Source organism: Vigna unguiculata, chromosome 9 (assembly GCF_004118075.2).
Source record: "Vigna unguiculata cultivar IT97K-499-35 chromosome 9, ASM411807v1, whole genome shotgun sequence".
NCBI classification, from domain to species: domain Eukaryota; kingdom Viridiplantae; phylum Streptophyta; class Magnoliopsida; order Fabales; family Fabaceae; genus Vigna; species Vigna unguiculata.
In genome coordinates this window covers 31,827,228-31,847,662 of record NC_040287.1, presented here as the reverse complement: position 1 = coordinate 31,847,662, position 20,435 = coordinate 31,827,228, and the positions used below count along the sequence as shown (strand labels likewise).

General features: G+C 28.9%; 2 protein-coding genes across 2 annotated transcripts; one reads left to right on the top strand and one right to left on the bottom strand.

The window, feature by feature from the left end:
* Positions 1-697: 697 nt before the first annotated feature.
* LOC114162401 (transcription factor SPEECHLESS) lies at positions 698-3,873 on the top strand. The gene is made up of 3 exons (XM_028046271.1): positions 698-1,599; positions 2,153-2,698; positions 3,478-3,873. Exons 1-3 carry the CDS (start codon positions 1,195-1,197, stop codon positions 3,541-3,543), a joined length of 1,017 nt encoding a protein of 338 aa, XP_027902072.1. The 5' UTR covers positions 698-1,194; the 3' UTR covers positions 3,544-3,873.
* Positions 3,874-7,319: 3,446 nt separating this feature from the next.
* Positions 7,320-9,173, bottom strand: LOC114162400 (probable WRKY transcription factor 53). Its single transcript, XM_028046269.1, has 3 exons — positions 8,620-9,173; positions 8,412-8,540; positions 7,320-8,296 (listed from the first exon to the last, which is right to left on the bottom strand). Exons 1-3 carry the CDS (start codon positions 8,937-8,939, stop codon positions 7,684-7,686), a joined length of 1,062 nt encoding a protein of 353 aa, XP_027902070.1. The 5' UTR covers positions 8,940-9,173; the 3' UTR covers positions 7,320-7,683.
* Positions 9,174-20,435: the final 11,262 nt, after the last annotated feature.

The window sequence follows — 20,435 nt, the reverse complement described above, 5'->3', positions numbered from 1 at the left end:
CCAAAAGCCTATCTCAGTACACAACTCACTAAAAAGAAGTTCAATTTGAATAAAAACACACACACACACACAAAAAAAAGAATCCTAGATGAAAGTCAAAATTAAGGGCGGAAAGTGCAAATTACTGCGACTAACTATCATAATCTAGGATTTTTATTTTTATTTTTATCAGTTTTGATAAAGATTATAGTTGTTTGTAAGGATTTTCTTATAAAAAATATAGAATATTTATGTTAGCATAGCATTATATTTATGTAGCCAGACGCGGAATTAATTAATTCTCCTTTATCGATGTGTTTTTATTGAGAACAGTACACAGTAGTAAAGCAGTGGCACTATCCATATCACACAGAAACAACGGTATTTTTAATGCAAATGACATTCATAAAACGCTGAGAAATCACAGTACTTACCTGCAAAATGGTGTTGAACTTCATTACAAAAAGCATCCACAAATTTAATGGACATCAATTCAAGTTTAAATAATTCACTGTTCCTTCCCAAATTTTAAAACATTTCAGTGACATATTAATGAAGGAGAGCAGAGGTATTTATGAGTGGGAATTGTAACGTGGATGCGCAGCGATCCTTCACCCCTCTCTCCTGTCCTTAATAGTAAAAACCACACTCTCATTCGCCATATATATGCTCATAACATCAACTCAAACTGCTTGTAAGACCCAAATAACTATCTAAAACTTGCATTATATTAACACTTTTCCAAAACCAACAACTATAGCAGCATCACTTTGTTTTACACCTTTATCATTGCTATGTACTTTAGAATACATGCAAGTTATTCTCCATTCTCTCAAGCTCCCTTCTCAAAACTCGTCTTTCAGTTTTGAATACTGGCACACTCTCTGATACTGCTGTTTCTGTTCTGCTTTCGCTTCAGCCCGTGAGATAGTATCGATCCCTAAGCATCTAAGGGTTTAAACCACATCTTTTCAAAAAGGGGCCATAACATCAATCAGCAGTAGTAGTTGATGGCGATCGTTTAGTCTCTATCACATCAACACCCCACTCATATATTTACTCCTTTTCACTCTCCACTCTCCGCTACCCTTTTTCTTGATCTTGACAAACCTCATTTTCTGTGTCCCTTTCTCATTCTCTTTCCCACTCAACGACAATTTTCCGGCACTTCAGTCGCAGGTTTCCCGGAGTCCACCCACTCCAAAACCCTCCAACATGGACGACAACTTATGTGATATTTTCGACGACAAAGAGTTTGGAAGCGACCACTTTGGTGGGGACGATCTCTTCGCCATTTTGGAGAGCCTAGAATCCGACTTAACCCATTTCCCTCCCATTAACCAAGAAGCTGTTGCTGTCTCCAAAGAGAACGAGGATGTCTCAAGATTGGTGTCCCAAAAGTCTACCTCCTCAAGTGCTCCACAAGACTATTCCGAAACTGAGTTTGAAACCTCATCAAAAACCAAGAGACAGAAGCTTACTCCCACCACGTCAGAGGAAGCAAACCCAGATGGACAACAAAGGATGTCTCACATCACCGTTGAACGCAACCGGAGAAAGCAAATGAACGAACACTTGTCCGTCTTGAGGTCGCTTATGCCTTGCTTTTATGTCAAACGGGTACGTCTTCATTTTATTTATTTATCTTCACTTTCTTTTACATCTCTTAAGCTCTTATGTTTTATCTTGAAATGTTTTTAGTGTTGTTGTTTAATTATAGTTCATTTTTTCTCACTTATGCGTAATGAATATTTATTTAAAGGTTACTACAGATTTCTGAAATAAAACTCTAAGTATTTAACGGAGAGCAACATTAAAAGCTCTCTCATGTGAGTTTTTTTGGCACATTGGTACAGAGTTGCACGTGAGTTGTCCTTTTTGGCGTATAGCTTGCCTTGAGGGTTTAAATTTAAAACAAAATTTCGTTTCATCGTTTAAGCGAGATGATTGAAAATTAAGGGTATTCATTATTTGTCTAAAGTTGCTTTTATCTCACATAAACCTAACTTCAAATATATATGGTTACTGGTTTCGTATAACAGTGTAAAGTGTGTGTTCTTCACAGATTAAATTAAGTGCACCTTGCATTTCTTGAATTAGTTGACTTTTAATTACATACTTATTTGTATAAAGTATGAATTTATTAAATTATTCTCAATGATTTATGGTTTAGGGAGATCAAGCATCAATAATCGGAGGTGTGGTTGATTACATCAACGAGTTGCAGCAGGTGCTCCAAGCCCTGGAGGCCAAGAAACAAAGGAAAGTTTACAGTGAAGTGTTAAGCCCTAGGCTTGTTTCAAGCCCAAGGCCCTCACCTCTGAGTCCTCGGAAACCACCTCTGAGCCCGAGACTAAACCTGCCCATTAGCCCAAGAACTCCACAACCAGGAAGTCCTTACAGGCCAAGGTTGCAGCAAGGGTACAACAACATGATTTCACCAACCATGTCCAACTCTCTGGACCCTTCTCCCACTTCTTCTGCTAATTCCTCCATCAACGACAACATCAACGAGCTTGTTGCGAACTCCAAATCCGCCACTGCTGATGTGGAGGTCAAGTTTTCAGGGCCCCACGTTCTTCTCAAAACGGTGTCTCAACGAATTCCCGGACAGGCTCTGAAGATAATCACAGCGCTCGAAGATCTCGCACTAGAAATCCTCCATGTCAACATTAACTGTGCTGCTGATGATACCATGTTAAACTCATTCACCATCAAGGTACACTTCGAATTCCAACACAAAAATTAATGGCTAATAATCTTCTTATTATTTCTTCGAATGCATAACCCTTTGCTCTGTTCATAGCTAACATTCCTTGATTTAATAATGAAGTTCGTACGTTAAAGACGTAAACCACCACATATATATATGAACATCCTTGATTAAGGATTTGTGTTATGGAAATGGAATTCAAAATTGAAAATGAAAAAGAAGACTGACAATGATGAATTCCAACAGTACCTTGTCACATGAGGAGGAAATGGTGAAGCCTTTTTTTATGTAAAATGTAGTTTCAACAGTACCTTGTTCTTTGGATGCCAGCTGGATACCTACCCTTAAATTACTTTAAAATTTAAGTTTATAATATAATTTTAGATATGAAAATATCATTGTCCTCGATTTTGTTTTTATCACAGTCTTAATTTACATTGAAGTGTAAAGTGACAGCTACTGAATGAAAAAACAAATTTCCTTTTTAATGATTGCTTAACATAAATTTATTTTTCTTGCATGGTATCTAGTGCTTAGTTAGTTGTTTATAGTAAGATGTAGAAGAAATGGATAGATGGGGAGTGCAGGGTCCATTCCGACATAGTTGTCCCCGATAGTATGGCCGAAAAGACAAATATAAAAATTGGTGATATTTTGATTTAAATTATTAAATTGGAGAAATATTGATGCATGCAGGTATATGATTGGACGTATGTGTAGAATATTTAGTAGTTGAATTTAGGTTGTGTATTAAACAGTGGTGATATGTGTTTGTGTGTTTATAGATTGGAATTGAATGCCAACTGAGTGCAGAAGAATTGGCTCAACAAATCCAGCAAACATTCTGCTAATTACTATAAAGAAGAGTAATGCCTGTCCAGAATCCACACCAAACATCACCATGCATGCATTTCTCTCTCTTCTCTTACTGTCTTCTACGTACGTGGCTGTACAAATAACAGACAAGTGATGGGAACAGTCAATTTAATTCCAACATTTTATCATTTTATCATTTTCTTTCTTATTTATTATTATTATTATTATTATTATTATTACAGCAATTGGTAGTGTAATTCCATCACAAGTATTAGGTAATTGTTAGTATAGTGACTACTCTCCTGTAATTGACCACTGTCAAGCTTTAATTTTTCTATGAATTAATTATATTTCCATTTCCAAAATTCAACCTTTCCTCCACAACAACATTATGTTGCTTAAATTTGAGTTTGGTGCTCCGTTCTATCTTTACTTTAAAAACTATTTGCTTTGGTCCAGCAGCAAAATATATGTAAGCATCCTTTTTGGTTTGTTTAACTTTATCCTTTTGACTTTTACATAATTTACCTCTTCTTATTTCTTATCGGAACACTAATGCTCAGGAAAAAAATGAATAAAGATAAAATTAAATAAAAATTAAAAAAGTTGATTGAAACAAATGAAAAAATTGAAAGAGATATATGAAATAAATAAATAAATGAATTGGTCTAACCATTTTTAAAATTATTTTTTTTACCCTACTTTTCATCATAAAATCACAATATATATATATATATATATATATAAAATTAATTAATTAATTAAATACATCAATATTTGAGTTTCCAACATATAAAGTAATGCTATTAAGAAAGTAAGATCACTTTTTTTCAACAATAACTACAGTTTTTAGTTACTAAAAAAAATTGTTTACTAAATATTAACTAAATATTTTTGTTACCGAAAAAAATTAGTTTATAAATTAGTATTTAATTAATTAGTGATCAATTATAACTTTTTATCCAACTAATGACTATTTTAACAATTAATAATTTTTTATTTTGTAAATTAATATTTAAATTTATCATTATAATGACTAACAAATTTTTATCATTAAAATTAATTATTAATAAGATATTTTTTTATAGTGTAAAAAGTGTTCAGATTGTTTAATTATTACCTATCGAAGAAACCTAACTTCTTTTTCTTTTACTTATTTTATTTTATTGTGTGATAGAGGTAATATATATATAATTTATTCCTTTTCATAAGTTATAAATGATAAGGAACAAAATCATTACATCAAACACGAAACCATTCACAATTCACTAACAAAATATAGTTGCTAGCAACCTCCCTTAAATGAAAGTAGTATATAAATAAATTGACACTATTTTTACCACTAGTATAAATCATTAGTCCTAATATTATTGTTCAAACTTTTAGCGGGATAAAAAAGAAGATATTTATCATTTTTTTTTTATATGAGCTACTCACACAAGGTACCATAACTTAGCTAATTGTCACATCACAGCACATCAAATCATCATTTTAATCAGTTTAGATTCTTGATAATTAAAAGAGAAGAAAATAGAGTTTAGTGTTGTATGTAGATGCTAGTACAAAATATGGACTCAAAGGGAATAGAATTATTTCATTCTTAAACATAATTGAAGACGTATTCTTAAGTGCACAATAAAGATTTGGGCTTGGATAATAAGTAAAGAGTCCTAACCGTGTCTTAACTCAATATCTCGTTTCACAAAGGGGATAATTTTGAGATATAACCGGAAAAGATATAAAGATAAATATTGGATAATGGAAGTAGCATTTATACAAATTTCATATATATTATGAAAATTGACATTTTTTAGAATAAATTACTAATATCAATAAAAGATAATGTATTGTTTAGCTAGTTTTGAAGTAACTATAATTGCAAGAATTATGTTGTAATGTTTAAAACCCGTCAGTCAATCAAAATTAATGTTCACCTATCAGACGACTAAAAATACATCAGCAAAATGCTAGTTAATAAATTTATTAACGGATTGTAAATTTTATCGGTCATTACCGACGATTACAAATACGTCAGTATTTTTATAGTAGGGATGAAATCTTGCAGTGTACTAGGAAGGACTTCTTGAATTATTATTGTACTACAACACTGTAAACATGTTAGAGTATTCTAAGTCCTCTATTGTAGTTATAAAATATTTTATTGTTGATAAGAAAAAATAGATACCATAATATAATACCTATTTATAATCTTATAAGTTTCACTGTTTATGTGTTCTTTTTTATATTCCACATCTTTCTCATTTTTATTTCATTGTATAAATTTTGACTCTATAAAACTTTCAAGTCATATTTAATTTTCGAGTTAAATATATTTTTGATATCCTCTTAATTTTTAATGAAAATTAGAATTAGTCCATTTTTTAAATTTTAATTCTCAAATTTTAGAAATACGTGAATTTAATCCTTTTAATAAAATTTTGTTAAATTTATTTGACATTTCAAATGCGTTTCTCCATTAATATTAAAACAGAAATGTGTCAAACAGGATAACCAACTCAACTACTATCATGAGACGCTTTTAGATTATTTTAGGCTAATTTGTATTTTTGTTCTAGTATAAACGTTATTGATATATTGGCCTTCAAAATTATTTTAAAATTATAAAATTTAATTGAAAAAAAAATTGTATTATTATCTTTTACTCAAAAACCTATGATTTTTACTATAAATATTCCATATATAAATTCAATGGAACTACGGGGCCCATATTCCGTGGGTTGTTTGTAACTTGCCTGGTCTGACATTTTGTTAAATTTAAGCCCATATCTATGACCTCACGTTTTGGGCTTTAAACATCCAATTATTTGTGGGGGCTTTTCTCATTTATTGTGGAAAGCAATTTTTAGGGACTAAAAAGATTTAGGAAACATTTTGTTTGACCGGGTAATGTTTACCAAACTTCTTTATGTGAAAACATATTTAAATTTCATACAATTTGAATACTACAAATTGCACCTGGAAAAATTTGTATTTCTATATAATTATCTAATGTTTTTTTTTTTTTTTACTTCAGTATATAAAAATAATGTAAAAAAATATATTCATAAAAATGAGTTTAGATTTCATTGTCAATGATGCCAGAACTTCAACGATCAATTATTTGAAGTATATTTGTAAATATTTTTGTAGACCGTGAGCTATCAACTTAGGTGAATCTTCGAAATCAAATTCATCTTATTTTTCACTGCACAAAAAAGGCGAGAAGTGAAAAATTAAAGAATATTTGTTTAAAGTAATATTTGAATTTCCCTATGTTCATGATATACATAAAAAGTAAATTGACCATACGTGAAAAATCAGAGATTAAAATTGTTTATTTATCCCATAATTCTTCACACATATTTTATTTTTTAAGGAAATATATTAACTTTAGAAATTGAGTTTGGAAAATCATTCAACAGAATAGTATATAGTCAACAGAAATTCAAGAATATTAGTTTATAGAAAAGTATTTTCAAATTTCCCTTGACAATATTGCTGGATAAATGTCACATAGACCCACTTATTTATTTGTAACCCTAGTTTTTCCTTTCTTATTTTCAATCCAAGTTGCGACTTAATGTGTAAAGCGCTATTGTACAACTAAAATCACAGTTCAACGAAATATCATGAATCTTGCTGGATTTTTGTTTTTGTGTTGGTCCGCGTCAACGTTTCAACGGTCAAAGATAAGATACCTTAACCTGCTTAGAAACTGGATTGTTTATTTTATTTGTAGAGAATTGGAAATAAATACAATGGCTTATATCTTTTTCCCCTTTCCTCTGACTCGAGAAAATGACTATTTTCATTTCATCATCAGTTTGCACTGAATAGGTATCCTGATATTAAAGCCAAAAAAAAAAAAAAAAATCAGAAAAGAGAGCTTGTGATATGATAACTTGACATGTCTCTAACAATGAAGGAAAATTCTTATTGACCAAGCAATTTTAGAATTGCACATTCCTACGACACATGGAGCTACGACACACATAGAAATGTTTTTGCCTCTTTTTCCAAAAGGGTCATATAATTCTAGAATGTTTACCTTACAGCACCTGCTGATATGTTTCCACTTACATCATATGCTTCTAATTCTATAATTTATAAAAAATATATATATAGATTTTGTCTTTTATTCAATTTCTGTTGTTTGAGTATACTCAGCAGAAAAATCATGGGTTATCGAATCTGAAGTTCTGACCATCAAAATTAAACTGGTTGAAAGGAAACTCTAAAGCAACAGCAGCTGAGTTTGGAGCTGAAGTAGCAGGTGGGATCATGTCATTGATATGAGACTCAAAAGTTCCCAGATTTGGGTTCCCTCCAAAACTGTTCACCCCACTCGGAGACACAGAAAAGTGGCTGATTCCGGATGTAGCAGGCGACATATAAGGCGAACCGAAATTTTCAAGCACATGGGGAGGGAAAACTTGACCTTCATTTTTTATGTTCGTTGATAAAGGGAAACGGAATGGAGAAAATGATTGGTCAGTGGAATCTAGGTTCTGTGTTTGGACTCTCAACCCTTCTCGGAGACTCAAAAGTAAATCATTCGGTTGCTGTTCAAGGCTCTGCAAGATATTCTGCTGCTGATTTGTGTTGTTCAGAGTTGGTTCTTGGTTTTCTAATGGAATTACTGAAGAAGTAGCCGCGGTGTGGGCCACCGTGCAGGTGTGCTTTCCTCGGTAATTGATTTCAAAAATTGTAGGGTCTTCGTCAGATCTTTGCACTTGCTTGGTTGCCATGCAACCTTGCACAGTCCTGTGGGTACATCTGTAATAGCCCCTGCAAATAAACAAGCTACATAGTTATATATATATTATATATATATACTATACATACATACAAATCTAGTTCAACACTATAACGACATAACAGTACTAAATATGTGGTTATATACCTGGGGTACATGGCTCCGAGGATGTCTTTCTGACCATATTTTCTCCAACTATATCCATCATCAAGAGGCCCTTCCACCGCCATTCCTGGTGTAACCCGAATCCTTTTTGTCCATCTCGGCAAAGTGTTTCTGACAGAGGAAAGAAGTTGATGAAGTTAATGAAATGACAAAAGCAGAAGGCAGGGTGGTGCATTGGTATTAGATATACCTTTTTTTGAAAGCATTGTGGTCTTGGTCCTTCAAATCTCTCTCGGAGTCTTCACTTCGGGGACTACTGCTGATAGGTGAATCTGACATTCGGATTGCGGCTGCTAGGGGCAGTTGTGATGATTCAGCGGCAGGAAGTGGCCCTTTCCAATTTACCATTTCAAGAGCCTTTTCGAAGGTGGAAATGATGTTGTGGATGAGGAGGTCACGGGTTTCTTGGGACGAAGAAGGTGTGTGGAGACACACTTGAAGCTGCCTTGCCAACTCCAAACCTTGTAGCAGCTCTTGTACGATGCTCTTTGGGTCTCCCATGTTGTCCATGTAGGCACAAAAGATGAACCCCGTGACTTGTGTACCAGGTGATGAAAAATGATTGGTTCTGTGGAGAAAAATTTGATGTGGCACATACCAAAGATGGGTAAACTAAAGCATGGATTGGGTAGGTTTGGTGGGTGGTGTCACCAGAAGGAGAAGGAGAAGGAAAAAGAAAAGGTTTAGAAGCATATAGAAGAGAATAAGAGAAAATGGGTTAGCGATGAGGTGAGTTATATGGGATTTTTAAGGTGGGGTTGTGATTTTGAATGAAGCAAAGTGTGGGAAAGCGCAGAAAATAGAAAGGAAAAGGAAAGTTTGACTGAGAAAAGTGGAGTGGATTTTGTGTACTCGGACTAGTCTTTGGTCATAGGAAGGAATCCAGCAGTTCAAAGGGTAACGATGAGAGGTCCAATTGCTGACCCATTCTCCAGCACATACCCTTCTTAAATCTTTAGCATTGACCCTCTTCTCTTCAATAACTCACTTCATTCACACGCAGTAAAAAAAACCTAATTCTTTAATTAGAACAAAAAGAAAACTTGTAAAGAAAAAAGTCAGAGTGATGAAAAGGGTAAATTTGGAAACAAAAGTGACTAGGAATCTTCAAACCTTGTTCCGCGTCATTACCATTGTACCTTCCAACGTTGTTATAGAAGGTTTGTGACAATGTTGTGACGTTGCCCATTCACTTTGCTTCCATCACAACATTTCAAGTTCCAACAATTCTCACTGACACTTATTATAATTTATAACATTCCGGAGTTGTTTTTGCTATACCTGTTTCCGGATGGGGTACACTCGATAAACTAGTTAAAAAAAATTACTAAACTAGATTAAGATAAATTTGTGTTATGTATTAATTAACAACTAGTGAATGCGAAATTCTTTTTTCTTCTCTTTATGTAACTATTCATTTCCCGTCTAATCAAATCAAATTCATTTGATACGAATTACATCTCAAAAATGATTTCAATTTAATTCGATTTAGTTTAGACATGACCCCACTCTTAAACTGTACAAATTAATGCCGCGAACTGTGCGAGCGAGCACGAAAGTCTTACGATGTAGTGAGGTGTATTTATTTATCTCTCGTTTCTCATGCACGTTTTTATTTTCAATTGTAATCGCATCTCTGTCTTGTAAGATACTTTAATTTGCAATAGAATAATAGATTTGATTTAATAAAATAAAACTTTTGTTCCATCAGTATCTTTACTTTTTAAGTAATTGTTTTAATTGATCATTTCATTGGACGATTCTTGTTCCAATGCATGCATCTCAGCCACCCCAACCTTCAGTACGGACACAGACGGTTTTCATACTACAACTTTCTGTTCAAAAATATTGTCATAAAAAACTTAAATATAAATCAATTTTAAATTTTCAAAACCTTATTTTATATTATACTGCCTCATTTTTTACAACATAGATAAAGGTTTTAGAATTTATTTTAAGCTTTTTAAATACACAGAAAAAATTGTAGAAAATTATTTTTCTAAATTTTCATAAAAATTAAAATCTCACAAAATATAAAAAGTTATAGCAATAATTAACTATATTATTCTAAAAATATTCTCATATTTAAATTAACATTATTTTTAATAAATATAATTCCAGATGTTTTATATAAAATATTTTTTATTTGATGTTAGAATTTCAAGTGTAAATTTAACCCTATTATCATCGGCGAATCTTAACTAATATTTTAAGGAAGTGAAAATAATGCAATCAAAATTTATAGATTTAAATATTTTCACTAAAACAAAGATAATGAATACATAATTTAGAATAACCATAATTATATAAAGAAATAATAATTATTGTCATTTGTTCTTTTTCGTATTCTTGAACTCATCAATAATTGAATCACACTAAAATTTTCAGTTATTTCTTTTTCAATGTAAATAAACAAATTGTCAACAAAAAATTCATCTTCCATCTTTATTCAACAATATTGTTTTGATAATTTTCATTACAAAAAACAATTTTTCTATTATAGTAATGACTCACCTGTAATTCTTTGAACTTTAAGAGAATAAAATTATAATTGAACAATTGAGTCAGTAGTATCATGGTTCTGAATATATGTAAAAAAATGAATTTGTCTTGTTTTCATTTTCACACAATTTCCCTTTTATAATTTTTAAAATATGAATTTGTTCTTTTATTCTTCACTAATATATTTTTTTAAGATTAAGACTAAATAATAATTTTTCATAATCTAATAAAAAATTGAAACATAATAATAAAATAAAATTCATGATAATAAAACTACAATTAAAAATCGATTATGAAAAAAAAAAACATAGTATAATATTTTTTTCTTCTACATTCCTAAAAATAATGTACAAAAAAATCGTTAGATAAAAAATAATTTTAACTATTAAACTAATATTTCACTATCAAATAAGACAATAAAAATATATTTTTTTCAAGAATGGAAGAAAACATATAAGAGATAAGAGTAGATGCAACAATTATTTTTACAAAAAACAACAAGTAAAAGTAAAATATGAGAACAATATGTGAAAAAACTCAGAAGATAAATGAAAAATATCTTAAGATTGAAGGACATAATATATATATATATATATATATATATATATATATATATATATATATATATAACCTACATCTATTACTTTAATATTTTAGAATATAAATACTATGTTTCTTTTCTTACATAAAATGTGACTCTTTAGTAAAAAATATCTTAGTTTCTTCCAATGAAAAACCCGACATATAATTATTATTTTTAATATGTAAAAGTGGCTAATTATAATGTTTATTTATTAAATTTTACTTAGTTGATGAATACTCCTTTTAATATTAAACTACTAATTACTTACACTCAATTTCTGATAGATTAAACACTTACACTTATAAATATTATAAAACTACTTTATTTGTCTTCCATTATTTCATACGATTGTCAAAATTGATTCTCTCACTCTTCATATCAATTATTTTTTATAACTTTCAATTTCCAATTCTCGACACTCCCGTCACATTTATTTATTCACTTCAATTTTTTTATCTTAGACATAAATTTCTTAAATAATATTTTAAATAATATAAACATTAATATATTTAATAAAATTTATTACAATAATTAAATTATATTTTATTGAAATAAAATGACCTAATAAAAATTCGACAAACAAGCGTTGATATAAAATCAATCAAAATACCAACTTTTCTTAATTAAATATTCGTATTGTTTTACTAGAACGTTGATATAAAATTCTCTTTCTTTCAGCTACGTTTTTTCCTCTTTCATCGTGTGAGGAGCATATCAATAGGGTCGTTGTGTTCATGATCATCATATTAAAAGATAAATTTTGACATCTCAGGGATTAATAGTGTTCTATATTAATTAAGTCCTTTATCTAATAATGTGTATTTATATATATATATATATATATATATATATATATATATATATATATATATATATATATATATATATATATAAAGTATGGGACTGGATTCTTGTTTAGTTTTTTTATAATATAAATTCTTTATCGGTTGACAAAACTTCTTCTCCGACACGAATCGCCAAATTTTATGGTGGCACAATCTATAATTAAAAAACAAAAAAGATTATAAAGAATAACTTTTTAAAAACTCCGTTTTATTTTATAATTTATTTAATTTGAATGAAATGTTTCTAAGAACTATATTATCAGTCAAATTAAAATATTCAATCACGTACACATCTCATTATCATTTTACCCAGTTTTCACTTCCCAAATTTCCCAAAAAGTAACCACTATGTTCCCAACACAGCTTTTCAAAACCCTGCTCACGATGACCTCTATTCTTTTTTACTTTTGTCTTCATTTGCAACGTTTAATTCATTTTTACATTTGTTGATCTTTTATGTAGGATACTAGTCTTGCAATATAATATAGCGTCGAAATAACAACTATGACCTATTGCTGACAATTATACGAACACTCTTTTTTTTTTTTATCAAGCACTTTAATAAGATTGATATAAAGGGCTGTTAATTAAAATTATAAAATTTTGACACCAGTTTTTTAGTTTATTTCTCACAATAAACTCTATATACGATTGTATACGATTAGGATTAGAATTAGAGCTACGTAAGTACATCACATAAATATAATAATAATAATAATAATAAATAAATAAGTTGGCTTTAATTAGGCTTTCTTTTGGATAATAATTATTTTTAGAAAAACTTGTTTTTTTAGTAAAACACTAAGTTAGAAGATAGGGTAAAAAAGAAGTCTCAATAAAGTAGAATAGATCACTTTTGTATATGGAGTGATAAGGTGACTCAATTTGGTGAAATTTAAAAGGGAGGGTGAGAGGGGTTGTAGGTTCAACTCTCGATAATAAAAATTAATAACTAACATTTAGTATATAGACTGACAAGGTGATCTGTTGGGTAGAGTTTAGAAGGAAGGATGAGAGGTGTTGTAGATTCAACTCTCCCACTAACAAAAATTTACAACTAACAATTGCCTTGGTTAGGTGATGTTTTAGAAGGGAGAGGTTGTAGGTTCAACTTATAATTTATCTTGATTCAACTTGACTTTTGATTTATTTTCTAGTCTTATGCCAAGAGAAAAATACTTTAAATATTTATAAATAAGGACACTTTTAGTATATTGTTTGGGTTGAATAAAAAGTCACAATTATCGTAGTTCAACTTGGTTTTGCTTTATTTTTGAGTCTCACGTCTCCTAAGATATGAAAAGCAAGGGTTTTATGTATGTATAAATAAGATTACTCACTAAAGAAAATATCATATTATAAAATAATTTTTTTTGAAAAAAAAAATATATATTTACCAATTAAATAGCATTTATCAACAAATTTTACTAATGAAAAAAAAATCATCATTAAAATCAAATTTATCGGTAAATTTTAGGATTTTAATTACGTAAAGACATCCATCGACAATAGATTTGTAGTAAAATTCATTGGCAATTTAAAATTTTTATTACAGACAAAAATATTTTTCAGTAAACTCATCAATAAAATGGGTGTCAAAGTTTCATCTTTATGCTTTAATCATATCATAGTAAAATTCGTCGATAAACTCATCAATAATATTTTTCTTTTTTTATAATCTATTAGTAAATCCATTGGTAATTGAAGTTTTTGAAATTTCATTAGTAAGCTTGTTGATAATCAAATTTTTGAAAATTCTTCAATAATTGTGTTTTCTTAAAAATCCATTAGTCATTTTGTTGATAAATCTTCCCATAAATGGGAGTTAAGTTTCTTGTCAAATTTGACGAAATATTGTTATAAATTAAATAGAGGTGGGTGAGAACAAGAATAGAAGAAGAAGGAACAAAAAGAGGAAGAGAAGGAGGAGGAGAAAGAGAAAGAAGAGGAGGCATCAACGACGAAAACAAGTGAAGCAACAATGGTGGCATACACAACAATACTAATAGTGACGGTGGACAAGGAGGAGGTGGAGGAAGAAAAAGAAAAAAGAATAGAAGAAACCAAATCAGAATATTTATAAACGGATAATTACTGACAAATTTTTTGTCATTAATAATTACCGATAGATTTTTCAATCTATCAATAAAATTTATTAACGAGCATTCTAGTGATATATTTTTTGTTGAGTAAGTCATCAATTATTTTATTTTATCAATAGATTTTTATGATTATTTAAGAATTTTAACCATTAATAAATCAATTTTCTTTTTGTAGTATATTTATATGTCTTGGTATACAAACACTTTTGAATTAACTTAAGAGAGAATGTACATTTTCTATTAGATACATTTATCTCTTGTAGGTTGTGAACTAATTTTTTAATTTAAACAATAGAATGATGTAATTTAAATCATTTCTATAAATTTTATCATTAATTATTTGAATAATTTGAAGTTAAGATCTTTTTTATTCCAGCAGTAATATTGATGAAGTAATAAAAAATATATTTTATGATTATATAGTTGTGATCTATCCTTTATAGCAATTATTTACTAAAAAACGTTAAAATTTTAATTGTTATGATAAGTGGTTTTAGGGTAAGAATAAAGATTCTATTTGTATTCTTACATTACAATTCTTTTTCTTTTTCTTGTTAACAGCGTTGATTACCTTCATCTTCCCGCATTCCAGTGCTAAGTCCATTTTGTTTTTCGCCTTTTTTTGTCATTTTTTTGTTTGTTTTCTATTAAAAACTTTTCTCCAACACAACAACAAAACCTCTTCGACCACGTTCTATTTGCACCATTCACTTACAAGGTAAGTTTTACCACTTAACTTAGTGTTTTTCTTCGATTCTTTCATCTATATTATTTTGGCCAAAAGAAAATTATTTTATGAAAGAAATGTCAATATTGTCAATGAACATCTTTTTATGTGTATTTGATTTTGATTGTACGGAATAATTTGGACTGATATGGATTTTTATTAATCGAGATGCGATGGTAATAAAAGTGAAGTTGGATTTGTGAAAAAAAATATATATGTAAAATTTGAAATCTTGAATAATGTGAGTCATGCTTAATGAAATATTTGTGAAATTTCTATAATGGCAATGTTAAGATCCGAGTAAAACTTACAATACTAACTATTCTTTAACCAGAAAAAGGTGATCGCACTTTATGTCTCATTTAAATCTACGTCAGTTGTTGACAAAAACTTTCTAAAATAGTAGTGACAATGGACATTACATTGATAGTTCTTATATCTTCCAAACAAAATATAGAAGATGATGAGATCGAATTTATATATTTATCTTTACAAAAGTTTACATTATCAAATTTGTAATATTTCTATTTATTTTCAAAATTTTAAAATCCTCAATGGTGTCAAGAAGGTTAAAAATTTAAAAGAAGTGGTTAGTATTTGTATTTCACACAACGGTAGACAATTGTTTGAATTTTCGCTAGAAAAAACAGGAATATTTAATATCTCATGAATCTCGAATGGTGTTAACAAATGTGGAGAGAAAAAAAAAATCTAAATGAAGTGTGAATGATTTAACTTGCATTAATTAATTTGCACCGTCCTTAGTTTTGAAAACTTCAAAAAATATGAATTAAACAAAAGTAAGAATCTAGAAATAGACCAAGTCAACCTGTGTTATTGCCATGAATGGAGACACAATGGAAACAAGTTGTGTTACGGTCAACGTTAAAGAACGATGAATAAAAAGGGTGTTTTTAAAAATGAGAAATGCAAGCACAGGTAAGGTGGTCGGAACTTCTGCTATGTTTTGAGATATGGAATTGGAACATGAATTTTGATTTTATGGGTAGGAGATGATGGTACTAGGAAACAACCAAAGTTGGTAGAGAAAAACTAAGTTTGGTAAGCCGCAAAGTTTACGGACATCTGGAAGAAAAAGAGTGGGCCCTAGAACCAAAGCCCACGGTGGTTGGCCCACCTAAGACTTGGGCGTGAGAAATGTGCACTGACCAATGTCTAAGTTGGAGTCTGTAATGTATCATGCTGGTTTGTGCAGCCACAGGGTCAAGCTTCAGGGCTGATTTCGTAATTATGTCCATTGCGTGTCCTTTTACGCTGTTTCTGCTGTGCACCGCCGAATAAATTAGCCATTCTTCACTGTTCCAACTGTATATAATGATTATAGTTTAACTTCTTTTTTTTACTCATTTTTGAATAAATTTGAGTAGAAATATAAGAAAAAAAAGTAAAATTGAGAATGATTGGATTAAGAGAAAATAGTTATTTATGGTAAATTAATTTAAAACAAAATATAATTTGTTTAGATTAAGATAAAAGTTATTATTATTATTTATGATTTTTTAATTATTATTATTACTATTTTATAAATTCATTTTGATTATTATTTTTTTAATAATTATTATCGTTATTATATAAATGTATCTATATTATTATTATTTATTATTTAAAAAATTATCATTATTTATATAAATTTATTATATTACTATTATCATTATAAATTTATTCTATACAGGCATAGTATTAATAAGAAATGAGTATTGTGAATGAAGACACAAAGAAAATTTAAGAGTTTGTATGTAAATTTACAGACGTGACTTTCTTCTTTTTTCTCATGTTGAGAGGGGTCCTACCCATATTTTTTTCTTCTTTCTTTTATTGCAAATCAGAGGAAATGAACATAAACAAAGCAGAACAATCCACCATGCCTTTCTTCATCTACAATAAATCATTTAAAACAAGGACAATCATATTTTATCCATCACAATTTTATCTTATAATTCGATGGCAGGATTTACCGTTTGACAACAGATCAAAAGTTATACTCATTTCTCAATATCAAATGGTGGAAGTATATATAATTAGTAGTTAGAAATAATGTAAATGGAAGAGTGATATTAGAATTGCGTAAAAAACAATACCGCTCTCTTTCTGGTAAGGTATGCTAAAAGATTGAATGTCCAAAATTAAAATATATGTATCTAATGTCTTACTTTTTTATTTTAAAATTAATTAATGAGACATTAATTTCATATCTAGGGATATCAACAAAAAAAAATTCATACTCGCGGGTATACGCGGATAAACTCCGCAATTGGTAGAAAATGAATATTGTAAATGGATATATGCAGGTAATGGGTACGAGTATTTTTTTTTAAACATGTATGTTAACGAGACGGGTACATGTATCATGGTATCCCTACCTTAGATAACCATACTCATTATACTCTAATTTAAATTAAAAAAACATGATTACAACATTAACACATTGATTTTGAATGAATTATTTTTTATCAATTAGTTCTAAAAAATCTTTATTTCTTTACAAACAATCATTTAACACTATTTAACTATTTAAATAGGTTATTTGCACTTTGTTTGAAATTTATGAATATTTTGCATTGTATGTTAATTTGAATTTATGGTTAAAATATGTTGTTAAATATTAAATTATTTTTTTTGTAAATACCTACGAGTACCTGTGGATATTAAAAAATACGCGGGTACTCGCATAATGGATACCAGCAGCACAAATATAAATATGGGTGCAGGACAAATATTTATCCAGTGGGTAGGGTACGGGGGAGCTACTACTCATATCCTACTCGCTCCATCGACATCTTTATGCATATCCTAACCAACAAAGTCTAGCAACCTCTCTCGACATGTTATTACTGATCAGTCATCATAAACGGTTCGCTGAAGAGTTAAACTCATCACGGATAATTTATCAAAAACCCAAAATTATGTATTATCTATAAAATTAATAACCATGTTTAATATAATTGATATTAAAAAATAATATAATTTATTGATTAATACTAACCCACAATATAATAAAATAGAGAATAATAATTTTATATAATAAAATTATATAAAATACAAAATAGAATCTTTATTTTAGTTTATCTGTTTTTTTTATTGAAAAGATTTTCATGCAAACAATTAGTATTATGCCAAGATTCAACATGTGAACAAATTCTTCCTAGATGACCATAATTTCCTCCCGATTTCATTTTGCACTTCTAAAAATTTAAAGAAAAATCCAAATTCATTCCTCTATTTAGCAATTTCAGTTTAAGTTTTGAACCGAATAATCTAAATACATGTCATATTAGTTAATAATGCTAAACATTAATATTTTTATATTTTGGAATTTACAAGAAATGTGTAATTTAAAATACGATATATATATATATATATATATATATATATAATTATATATTTCAAAATTTACAATAAAAAATACATTTCATAATTTACAATCTCAAATAAAATACAAAAATTATATTTCAGATTATAAAATTCAAAATATAAATAAATTGAACACATATAACTAAAATTATAATTAATCTATTAGGACCATCAATGGCCTATCCCTAGAGATGACAAATATACATGCTTTCCGTGGGTATTGTGTGAATCCGTCTCCGTTTTGATTCGTTTTGACTGGGTATAGATATGAGTATGAAAAATTCCCAACTTTTTGAATTGGGTATGGAGATGGGTACAAGGATGTACATATTCATCCGGTTTCCATTTAAATTATTAAAATATTCATAGTCAATTAAGTAACACACACACACACACACACACACACACACATATATATATATATATATATATATATATATATATTATTACACACTTTCTATTTTTTATTTTGTCTAATTGTTTGGTTTGTCATAAAATTCATTCCTATCTCCAATATTTTTTTCATCTTAATATAAATAACATTTATACAATTATGTTCAAATAATGTATGCCAATTAAATATTTTTTATATTTCACATTTGAATATTTATATTATTTTTTCATATTTTTATTTATTGTATATTTTATTTTCACATGAGAATGTTTAATGGTCTCAATTTAAATGTTTAATAGTATAAACTTTTCATTTATTATGTAATATAAAAAAATTATCTTCTCTACTCTATTATTATTAATTTTTGTTTCTTTTGAAGAATTCTTTTGTTTCGTTAAAATAATCTTCACGTTATTTCTTAACCATTAACTATGTTGATAGTTGAAAAGTTTTTTTAAATTTCTATGGTATTGTTCATATTATTATACCCTTAATTATATATTTTTTTCTTTGTGCGATCTCATTTAATATTCTCTCAACATTTGGTAAATTTTTAATATTTCTATTTGTTATTTAATTTTATAATGTATAATACTATTTTGTATATTTTATATAATTATTTTTTATTTTCTAACTCATTATAATACTGTAATTTTGTTATCATAATTATATAAATAAATTTTATTTACTATAATATAAAAATTTAATATAATTACCATGATTTTTTTTATCATTATCCAACATATATAGAAGTTCAAAATATATAAGATCTATGTTAAGATTTTATTATTATCAATTTAATCTTTGTTCTTTACGTGATTTTGATCAAGTTGTTAAAAGTAGATCTGTCTAATTATCTTAACCACGAAGGGATCTGAATTGATTAATGAGCTTTTCTCTGGTTTAAGGTGAATCTTGAAGAAGTCTTTAAGTTCTAAATCTCAATTAATCAATTTCGCAGTTCTGGGTTAGTGGACTGTTTTAACTCAATCAAGAAAGATTGTGAGAGAAGAGAAAGAAGCAATACACAATAATTTATACTGGTTCGATTCAAGATGAATCTACATCCAGTCTTCTCCTAAGTAACTCACTTAGGAGGATTCCACTAACACAGATAGGATCCAAGAATTACAAGAACACCTATATAATTCTAGACCCTAAAAACCCAAGAACTTGATTTACCAATCAAGAACTCCCCTTAGGAGCAATGGATCCACGCAATTGCACACTTCACACAATGAAGCAACTGTAATCAGAAATACAATAAACAGAATCAAGAAACGAATACACCTATGTTGTGCAAATTTGACAATATGCTCCTTGATTCAAGCAAGACCCATCATGGTAGAATCAATTATCAATCTTCTTGGATCTGCACTTGAATGATCTTCCAGAATGCTCAATATCTCTGTGTCTCTTAGAAGGCTGTCTCTCAGAAGGAATCTTAGTGATCTGTCAATTTTCTCCAGACTTAAAACAGA

Bases quoted from the DNA above. Each gene is read 5' to 3' on its own strand.
- LOC114162401 (XM_028046271.1), top strand. From the start codon at position 1,195: ATGGACGACAACTTATGTGATATTTTCGACGACAAAGAGTTTGGAAGC. The intron at 1,600-2,152 runs GTACGTCTTCAT...TTTATGGTTTAG, and splicing joins CTTGCTTTTATGTCAAACGG to GGAGATCAAGCATCAATAAT. The intron at 2,699-3,477 runs GTACACTTCGAA...GTGTGTTTATAG, and splicing joins TAAACTCATTCACCATCAAG to ATTGGAATTGAATGCCAACT.
- LOC114162400 (XM_028046269.1), bottom strand. From the start codon at position 8,939: ATGGACAACATGGGAGACCCAAAGAGCATCGTACAAGAGCTGCTACAA. The intron at 8,541-8,619 runs GTATATCTAATA...TTCCTCTGTCAG, and splicing joins CACAATGCTTTCAAAAAAAG to AAACACTTTGCCGAGATGGA. The intron at 8,297-8,411 runs GTATATAACCAC...GTTTATTTGCAG, and splicing joins CTCGGAGCCATGTACCCCAG to GGGCTATTACAGATGTACCC.